General features: G+C 33.0%; 1 protein-coding gene across 3 annotated transcripts; it reads left to right on the top strand.

Moving 5' to 3' along the window:
* Window positions 1-424: 424 nt before the first annotated feature.
* Window positions 425-9,092, top strand: LOC147395995 (beta-glucosidase 22-like). 3 transcript variants are annotated; one of them, XM_086450438.1, is made up of 12 exons: window positions 425-615; window positions 717-780; window positions 912-970; window positions 5,170-5,245; window positions 5,362-5,433; window positions 5,624-5,711; window positions 6,272-6,530; window positions 6,986-7,101; window positions 7,231-7,451; window positions 7,534-7,596; window positions 8,603-8,693; window positions 8,769-9,092. In XM_086450438.1, the coding sequence occupies exons 1-12, from the start codon at window positions 484-486 to the stop codon at window positions 9,004-9,006; spliced, it is 1,479 nt and encodes a 492-aa protein (XP_086306564.1). In that variant the 5' UTR covers window positions 425-483; the 3' UTR covers window positions 9,007-9,092. The 3 variants fall into 3 exon arrangements, with proteins under 3 accessions (XP_086306564.1, XP_086306563.1, XP_086306565.1); XM_086450437.1 differs by having other exon boundaries at window positions 7,534-7,665; XM_086450439.1 differs by lacking the exon at window positions 8,603-8,693 and having other exon boundaries at window positions 7,534-7,665; window positions 8,769-8,961.
* Window positions 9,093-10,649: the final 1,557 nt, after the last annotated feature.

Here is a 10,649-nt window from a genome sequence, read left to right as displayed (position 1 = left end):
ATCGTTGAAATTCTTGATGTTCTCAGATTTGACGGCTTAGAGTTGTCGGATTTCTCTCATCCTTCATTAATTTGACAGATTCAGTCTGTCGAAAAAAAAAATTCGATGCCAATTCAACCTCTTGGTCCGTCCAATTTTATGAGATTTGACGGCCCAAGGCCGTCAAATTTGAGCTTTTTTCACATTATGACATCTATTGCCACCACATCAATGCAGTATGAAACACAGTAAAAAAACAAAGTCTAAATCTCCATGATGCTGTCCATTTACAGCTATACCCTCCAATCACATCCGTTGGTTTGAGGCTTTTATTTTCAATTGCTTTTGTTGTCTCTTCTCGATCCATTAGTGTATTTATTAGCATAAAAGCCTATGTAAGTGTTCCTCTCTCTCTCCCTCTCTCTCTCTCTCTCTCTCTCTCTTAAACCACACAAATATCAGATAAAGTTTTAGAACTGAAAGTATAGTTAGATTAATTTAGATATGAAAATTCTCATCTCTCTACTTCTTTTGGTAAGTCTAACAGTAGTTGGGTTGGGCCAAAACTCCTCCAAATTTAGTAGAGATGACTTCCCCTCCTACTTCATCTTTGGTGCTGGAACCTCTGCTTATCAGGTATGGTGCCCTTACTTAATTACTCCTTATATATATATATGAAGTAAAAAAAAAAAAAATCAAATTGTGTTAAATTTTGTTGGTGGTGTGGATGAGTAAAGGTTGAAGGAGCAGTAAGAGAAGATGGAAGGACACCAAGCATATGGGACATCTTTACTCACAAGGGTACTCGCCTTTAGAACCACTTTTTCTCCTCCTAAATTCTTTAGTTATTTAATCTAAGTTTGTTTTAATTTATAAATACTTTTAGAACATATATCGATTTATTAATATATTTAATATTTTATGCTAATTAGGGATGATGGCAGACAAGAGCACAGGAGATATAGCATCTGCTGGTTACCATAAATACAAGGTAATTAATTGAGTGTGACTTCTGATTTACTTATTTCTTTAGCTCTTGAGGAAATATTTGGTGGTGCAAGGTACATGGAGGTTTCATGATCCATGAGTATCGGGATCGTAAATTTGTTATTTTGTCTAATTCAATGATACCCATTATACTGGGTTTTTTTTTTTTTTTTTCCAAATTTAAAATAAAAAATTTAAATCAAAAGTATTTTACTAAATCTGTCTTTAATTATATCCTTATTATTTTTTAAATTTCATAAAAATGATTTTTATTTGAGATTCACAAGAAGAATATAAAAGTAAAATCCTGAATTATCATGATAAAAATAAATAAATGTCAAGACAGGAATATAACCTTTTTGACAAATATTTTAAAATGTGTTTAGAAAATAATTTTAGAAAAATACTAAGCCTTTTTCAACACCAATAAAAATGTATAAGAATATTAGATGTGATTTTAAATCCAAATTATGACAAATAATTTAGGGGTGGATTAAAGAAATATAGTAGATAATGAATCTTTGAGATAGTTTGTTTATGTAATTAAAAGCATAAGACATATAATCTCAAGGGACACCCAAGAGGGCACACCTTCACTTATTTGATGTGTGCCTCTCACTTACTTGGTGTGTGATGTGTAGGCATTGCACATGCCTCAAGACTAGTTCTTCGATAAGACCATGGCCTGTGGATTAGGCAAAACTTGTTAATGGGTTAAGTCACCTATCTATAGGGATACCTAATTATAAAATAAAAGAGAATTACTATTTCTACAATAACTTTTACTAATGCCACATCAAATATGTGCAATTCTCTGATGATTTACATAGGGATTGGTGTGGCAATAACAGCTTAAAAAAAAAACAACCGTAAGACTAGAAATTTTTCTTTAGAGTTATATCAAATATTAGCCAAGATTTTTGTTTTCTTTTTGAAAGGGAAAAGTCAGGACTTGTTGAATAAAGGAAAATAATGGACTGCCCTCAATACTATGCTGACGTGACAGTACATAGAGAACCGTTGTTTTGTTTCTTCTATCTTAGGGAATAAAATCTATGGTTATCAGTGCACAACCAAGTCAGCGCAATGTTGAATGCTTTGGGCAACGAAGGTAGCGTAGCACGGCTCTCAAATAATTAGGCTGCCAACCACATGCGACAAACACTTACGTAACACTAGAAAAATCTAAAGTTTTTCTCCTCTTAAAGTAAAGAATGTTTGGTTCGTTCTAATTTACGTAAGTGCATGCGTCATTTCGGAAAAATTTAACATTTTAGCGATCGAATGAAATCTATTTAAAATAATAATAATTAAAATATGAGTTGTGCTGAGCTCATTGGGGATACTTTGACGTGATGGCCCACACCTCCGTATAAGGGCGGAGATTGCCCCCACGAACTTTGAGACACCCTTATATTTTTCAACTAATTACATATCCTATTTGTCCCACTCGCTCACCTCTCTCCCCATTTGTCCTCACACCTTTATCTCTCTCTAAGTTTTGCCCTCACACCCTCACCTCCTTCCAATCGCATTTTCCAACACAAATAATTTTTTTATTATTCAAATTCTTTAATTACACAATTAACCATAATTTGTTCTCACTACAAGAAAATCCTAACTCCATCATTGTCTTTGTAGATGCGTTTTACTTGCATATCAAAAATCACATCTATGGACATGTGCGTACCACCACTTCAAGATGTTCCCATTGTGTTTCCCACTGAAGTCACTCTAGCATTAATCTTTTTTAATTTTACAATTTTTTCTTAATATTTATAGTCTTGCTGGAGTGACTCAAGATTGACTTCATTTAGCACTTTCATGATGTGGAGGGGCACACTTGTATCTCGATGAAAAAGATCTAATAATTCGTTCATACCTCTCCATTAGAAAAATGCAAAATGAGATCAATCTTTGAGATCACTTTTGCATTATTCTATTTAATGTAGGAAAATATTGAAGTAACATTGAAATTGACATCGTTTCACACATTGTTGACGTGGATGTGTGTACGAATCACTGATGTTTTTTATCGAGATACGACTGAGAAGCATTTATGGTTATGTGCACACCAATGCCAATTTCAATGTTACTCTAACAAGACTCTTAATATTATTATTAATGTTTGATTATTATCAAATATTATAGCTTGACTAGACAAAAAAAAAAAAAAAAAAAATTCAAAATTATATAGGATAATTTTGAGGTTTAAAAAATAATTTATTAAAAATGACGCTAATAAGGTAGTTTGACCAATTTGTTACGAAAAAAGGTCGTTTGAGCATCTTTTTTAAGAAAAAAAAATGTTCAAGTATCAAATTACCCTTGTATGTATGTAACCTTCAAAACAAGGTCCTTTGACTATCAATTTTATTTTAAAAAAAGTAAAATACCTTGATCACCTAAAATACCTAGGTTTATTATAAATATCAATTAATATTGATTTAGAATCTATTGTAATACTTGACCTCAAGAAAAAAATTGTTGTAATGTCACAATTTGAAGTATTTGCAATCATCATCTATAGTTTCAGTAATGTAATCTCTTGCATTATCATTAAAATTTGAGCATTATCTTCATAATAACTTCTACATCAGTATACTATCATTCTTCAAGTCATTTTAGAAATTTGATGTTTGCTTGTAGTAATTAGAGAATAAAGAACATAAAAAAAATAAAGAGAAAAAATAGAGAGAGTAAGTTCACTAAAACTAAGTGAGGAAAAACACCTTGAAAGCCATATTTATAAGTGAAAAAATAAATCATTGTAACTAAAAAATGACCAGTGAACTGCCTGTTTTCATTCAAATTTCTATTAGTTATCATACTTTAAATTCAAAAATGAAAATAGGTGGTTTAATGATGTATTTGCATTCAATTTTTTTTAGACTAAGTCGTTTGATTGCTTTGTTTCAACATTTTATTTAAAAAAATAACCTTGTTTCCTCTTTATTGTAAAACAATGAAACTAGGTTTTGTGACTATTTAGTTTTAATTTTTTATTAAACAAGTTCAAATTAAGCGGCCAAACTACCTGGTTTGACAAGGGTAAATTCAGAAACTTTTACTATGGCAGTCAAATGACCTAATTAGTATCTTTTTAAATAAATAGTAATTAAATAATTTTTCCAATTTAATAGAATCTTGTTGGAGTGACCTCAATATTAATCTTATTTCACACTTTCTTGATGTGGAGGTATGCACAAAATCGTAGATGCTTCTCACTTGTTTCTCGATGTAAAGCACCTAATGATTCGTTCACACCTCCATGTCAGGAAAGTGTAAAATGAGGTCAATCCTTGAGGTTACTTTAGTGTTATTCTATTTAATATTATTATTAATGTTTGATTATTATCAAATGAATAATGTTGAAGTGACCTAAAGATAGTACCTCACATTGCACAACCTGGCATACAAGATACTAGTGAAAAAGCATATATGGCTCCTATCCACTTTCATGTCAAGATGTGCGATATGAGGTTCAAGCTTGAGGTCACTCTAATTACAATTAGCTTGACTTGATGGAAAATATTTCAAAATATAAAGGATACTTTTGAGGCACCCATTTTTTCATTTCACATCAAAACCCTTTATTTTCCAAAAACATAACTTCATCCCATGCGTACACTTTGTCGTCTTGAGATCAAGGGTTAAGGCAATGGGATTGTGGGAAAAGTGGGTTGCTAAAGAAAATCTAGGGTTTTGTAAAGAATTTGAGGATGAACCCATCTATTTGGGCAGTCTCACATACAGCACTGAAGTCAAGGGTTAGGTAACCGTAGATGTGTTTCCTCGAGACACAAGTAAGAAGCATCTTCAGTTATGTGCACACCTCCATGTCAGAAATGTAAAAATTGCAGTAAATCCAATGTCACCCGAGCATTAGTGTTACTTGATATATAGGATCAATTGTTTGTAATGTGGGTCCAAATTAATGTCTTGGTATTTACCATGTGGAAGACAATGATCAACAGTTCTCACTTCTCAATATTACAGTCCTGCAAGCAATGTGTTGTGATGTGATGCTGTTGATCTCAACTGTTTGATTAATCTGTTTCTTATATACTACCTATTTATCAGGCAAAACCTCACATCTGTTGGTATGCAAATATGGTTCAATTTTTATATTTAAAAGGTTTCTAAAATTTAATTCATAATTATCTTATAAATCTTCATTATTTGAAAAAATAAAAAATGCAGGAAGATGTTAAGCTTATGAGTGATATAGGTCTGGAAGCCTATAGATTCTCCATCTCTTGGTCAAGGCTCCTTCCAAGTAAGATCATAGGACTTATCTTCCTTAACCATGTATTAATACTATAAATATTATGGCGTGATTGATAGGGTTTATATTTTTGTATTATTGCACATTACAATGTTTGTTTATTGTAGAGGGAAGGGGAGCCGTTAATCTGAAAGGCCTTCAATATTACAATAATCTCATTGACGAATTGATCCAGCATGGTATGATCTTCTAATGAAACAACAAACTTAAATAGATAAAGAGTGGCTTTTTTTTTTTTTGGGGGGGGGGGGGGGGGGGGGGGGGAGGGGGGATAGTAAGAGTTTTTAGGTAAAAGTAATTGAAAATTTATTAACTAACAAAATTTTCTCCCTATTATTCTCTGTCTTCACTTCTTCTACGAAATTGTAGGCATTCAACCACATGTTACATTGTACCATTTGGATCTCCCTCAAATACTTGAAGAAGAATATGAAGGATGGATAAGCCCAAGAATTATGTAATTTCACCTTCTTTCCTTGATTATATTACTCTTTTATGCCACAAGTCGACTATTTTTGCGAGGAGAAAATGGGCTTCAATAAGAAGGACCACTTGGCTCAGTAGTAAGACCTTGTGGAGGTTATTCCCAAGGTCTCTACCTTAACCTTGCTCACCTTTCAAAAAAAAGAAAAGAAAATGGGCTTCAATCAAGCGAAAAGCTAAGTCCATGACACATAAATATAACATGGCTTCTTTATATTTTACTTTGTTTTTTGAGATATTTACAACACAGTGATCAACTTTTAAAGAATCTACAATTTCGGCTCACTGTTCATTTTGAAGTGACTATTTCACAGGTTTTAAGTGACTAATTGGAAATCGTTACTTTAAACCTGCGAAATTGTCATTTTAAACCAGTGAAATAAGCACTTTAAAACTGTTGAATTTGTTACCGTTCTGAATTTTTTTTTTAACGAAAACATGATCATGTAATTAAAATGAACAGTTAGTCGGAATCGTAAATAATCCATTTTCAATTCATGAAATGATGGTAATTCACCCTTATTTTTTATCCAGTGAGGACTTCACAGCCTACGCAGATGTGTGCTTTAGGGAGTTTGGTGACAGGGTCACTCACTGGACCACCTTAAATGAGCCAAATGTAAATGCAGTAGCAGCTTACGATGCTGGAATATTTCCACCTCAGCGATGTTCATATCCAAGTGGCTACACTAACTGCTCCACTGGCAATTCCTCTGTGGAACCATACATTGCCACTCATCATTCCTTACTAGCACATGCATCCGCGGCCGCATTGTACAGACAAAAGTACAAAGTGAGTATAAGAGATATCTGATGAGTATTTTGGAGTTACTTGTTCAATGCAATGTACGAAGAAAATAATCAAAACAAAAGAACACCAATATTTAGTTGGTTTGAATTTGAATCTTACATTCATGGGGGAGTGATCTATGTTCTTCTTCACTATAAGAATAAATGAAGAATATTACAAGAAAGAACGTCTTTTAATCCCAAACTTGAGCCCTAAAATCTTATTATGCCCCCCTCCCCTCTCCCTATCTCTCTCAAGCCCCAAAAGAATAATTCCCACAATTGACTAAATCATCTCATTCATTGTTTGTAATAGGCTTCGTAAATAGAAAACTTATCCTAACTGTTAGATTAAAACCTCGTCTAGGTTACACTGAGATAAAAGACACAAATAACAATATTCTTGTCGGTTAAAAGTCAATATCAATGATTTGATCGTCACCATTTGATATTTGACAGGCAAAGCAAAATGGTCGGATAGGCTTGAATGTGTATGCTCTATGGTTTACCCCTTCGACAAACTCAACTGCAGATGTTATAGCATCCCAGAGAGCCACAGATTTCTATACTGGGTGGTAAGAACATATGTACATGCATGCATACTTGTAAATCTTGTTGTGTTCTTTGTTTTCTCTCTAATTTTTAATGTCGTTGCGTTCTCATTTTTGTGGGTTTCATGCTCACAAATTTGGTTAAATCCACAGGCTTATGAATCCCCTAGTGTTCGGAGACTATCCTGAGATTATGAAGAAGAATGCTGCTTCAAGGATCCCATCTTTCACCAAACAAGAATCGAGACTAGTAAAAGGGTCATCCGACTTCATCGGCTTGAATCACTACATGACAGTTTACATAGAAGATAACTCAAATAATCAGACCAATGGGTCTCAAGACTTTAGTAGCGACATGGCTGTTAAATATTCAGGTCTCATGACTCATCATCCTTCCTTTGATCTTGACTTGCAAAATTTTGTAATTCTGATTAATGTTGTGATGTTTCATTGCAGTTGACAAAGATGAAACACCCATAGCTCAGTTTGTGCCAAGTTCTACACCTTACAATCCGTCAGGTTTACAGAGTCTGCTTGAATACTTCAAGGATTATTATGGCAATCCTTCTGTCTATATTCAGGAAAATGGTATACATAAATAGTAGGGAAATCGAATTCAAAACTGATTTTGTTTATAAGAAAATAAACAAAGAACAATGGTCACATATCAAATCAACTTGGTAAAGAGGCGCACAAATACTTCTTGGAGATAGTCAAAACCTCCCGTTTTGCAAGGAACATGACAACGCTATCTTCAAGATTCAACCTAGTCTAGACTCGATCCTACTCTTCTACAAGTTTGTTCTACTTAGAAGGAAAATGTACCTTACCTCTTTAGAATGCCCAAAATTAAGATGAAGAAAAGAAGTTCTCACAAAAGTGTGGAGAAAAAATTGAAAAATTTGAGAGATGGGGTTAAGGGGTTTATATAGTGGTTGATAAGAACTTGGGGCAATGGATCATCATTAATTGATACATGTCTCACAATCTCTTCCAACTTCAACATTAGGTGCATTGTACAAAAATTTACTTAATGCATGTCCCAAAATATCTTCCAAGCTTAGGTTGATCTCTTCTAGCTAAATTCATTCATCTATTTAAGATTTATTAAACATGAATGCGCCTCAGTCTATGAAAAAACATAAATGTATGAATCTTGATCCATGCACTTAGGTGTATTAAATTGGGTATTTAATGCACCTAAGTCTATAATTTTTTTATTATTTAAATCATAAACCAACACTATCCTCACTCCTTGAAACATGTCTAGGAAACTCGGTTGTAGGTTCATGAAAGGCTTTATTTGGTACAGTTCTATTTTTAACCTATGTGTTCATATAGAATCACTTCTCCGGGTATTGTATTTAGGACATAGATTGCTAGGTGATGGTGTTCATGAGGTGTACATTTTATAACCAAAAAAAAAAAAATCATAATTAACCAAAATAGTCACCAATGTTTCTTATATAAATTCAATGATCAATGAAAATATGAGAATTGATATTGATTTTGTTTGTAAAATCAGGTTATGGAGGGTTATACAATGAGACCCTCAACGACACTGCAAGGATCCACTATTTGAGTGGCTACATTGAAAGCACACTAAATGCAATTAGGTTTAGTTTCTCTTACCATCATATTAAAATGTGAAATTTTGTTTCTTAAGAGTGGATTGTGTTGGTTCTGTGCAGGAATGGATCAAACACCAGAGGATACTTTGTTTGGTCATTAGTAGATGTATTCGAGCTTCTAGGTGGTTACCAGTCACGCTACGGTCTAATTCATGTAGATTTTGAGGACAAGGAGTTGAAGAGACAACCTAAGTCATCGGCTCGATGGTACTCAGATTTCCTCAAGAAGAAAGGCATGGACATGAAGAGCACAGATGAGGCTGAAAGTCACTTTGAAATGTTTCACTCTTCACATTAGCTTGTTACCTATAACCTTTCAAAATAAATTTTGATGAGGATATTGTGTCCTACAACTTTAGATAACATAATTATCTTTCTGAAATATTTTATGATGCACCATATTTTTGTTTGACCGTTTGACACTAATCAGGTAGAGAGATCAATATATTCTTCCAATTTATTGCAAATGAAAATATTCCTATTGTTTACAACAATCAAGTGGAGGCACCCATATGTTTTCACTAAAAAGGATGTAAATGGTGGTGTTGTTGGGATTTTATTTTATAAAATCTGTTTTTTGATTAAATAAAATTTTCAAGAGATGCAAATGATTGGTTATTCATGGAGAGCCAAGTCTTTTGTTAAGAAAACAAGTGCAATTGTAACAAGAAAACAAATCGAAAAAACCAAATTAAAGATGCAAGCACACAAAGAAACACAGAGATTTTACGCGGTTCCCTCTAGGTACGTCCACGGATTACACCCATTCACCAAAACGAGAAATATAAATACCCCAGGAAACCTAATTAGAGTTTTACATAATATTAGTGAAATTATGAAAATACCCTTGAAAAATTTCTTATTGACCAACGTGAAGGCATGGCTTGATTTACAATACCTCCTTGTTGACCAGTACTATCAGGTTTCACACTCCACAACACTTTGGATTTTCATGAATGGATATGTCTTTTGGTTATTCATGAATGGACATACTCCTTGATTTTTTATGAAAGGACACACCTTTTGTTCAAGTATCTTTATGAAAAGACATTTAAGAGTCTCTTCAACCTTTATAAATAGGATTGACATTTAGGCTTAATCACTCTAGTATTTTGAGAATTTAACTTTGTATTTTCTGAATTCAACTAAAGTTTTTCAACAAATTATGGAATATTTTAATTTTCTCAAATTATCAAGCCGGAGAATACATACTGTTTCATAAGAGAACTGGGGGCTATTTTGTTGGTAATCCGTCAACAAATTCATTTATGATTGAGGACAAATAAAGTCTTAAAGAAAGCAATCTTTTTGCGTCTTAAAGTTCTAAAATTGTAGTTTCTTTATTTTCTAAGACTTGATTTTTCCAATAGTTGTTTCAATCATTCAACAGTATTGTTAGATCACACCATAAGAGAGTAAAGATAAAATGTGTAAAAATTACAAAGTTGATAAAAAGTAGGATTATTGGTTTGAACCAAAATTAATGTACACCTAAGTTGACAAAGTAGAATTATGAAAAACTAATTTCAACTTTATGGGTGAAAATGGTACTTGAGTTTGGCAAAAATTTGAAGTGTCTTGCTTGCTTCAAAATTTTGAAGGAACTCTCTGAAAATGCCCTCGGGAACAATATGCGGATATGATGCGGATCCTAGTAGAATTCATAATTTAGGTCTAGGAATCATTAGATGACTCTAAATGGAATTCAGATCGATTTACAATAGAGGCAATGAGTAAAGGGTTAGATTATCGGAATTGGAAGGTGTTAGGCACCGAGTTCACCCGATTGAGATAATTGGTTTCTACTGTGATCCAAGACTATCTTATAATCAATGAAGACTAAAATCAAAATAAAGCTAAAAGTCAAACTTATGATCAATGAGAAACTAAAATCAAAGTCAAACTTATGGTCAATGGGAGATTAAAGTCAAACTAAGGATC

Source organism: Akebia trifoliata, chromosome 8, assembly GCF_017979445.1.
Source record: "Akebia trifoliata isolate Shusen 1 chromosome 8, ASM1797944v1, whole genome shotgun sequence".
Lineage (NCBI taxonomy): Eukaryota > Viridiplantae > Streptophyta > Magnoliopsida > Ranunculales > Lardizabalaceae > Akebia > Akebia trifoliata.
This window is presented reverse-complemented; position numbering and strand designations above follow the sequence as displayed.

Bases quoted from the DNA above. Each gene is read 5' to 3' on its own strand.
- LOC147395995 (XM_086450437.1), top strand. From the start codon at position 484: ATGAAAATTCTCATCTCTCTACTTCTTTTGGTAAGTCTAACAGTAGTT. The intron at 781-911 runs GTACTCGCCTTT...TATGCTAATTAG, and splicing joins GGACATCTTTACTCACAAGG to GGATGATGGCAGACAAGAGC. The intron at 6,531-6,985 runs GTGAGTATAAGA...GATATTTGACAG, and splicing joins TGTACAGACAAAAGTACAAA to GCAAAGCAAAATGGTCGGAT.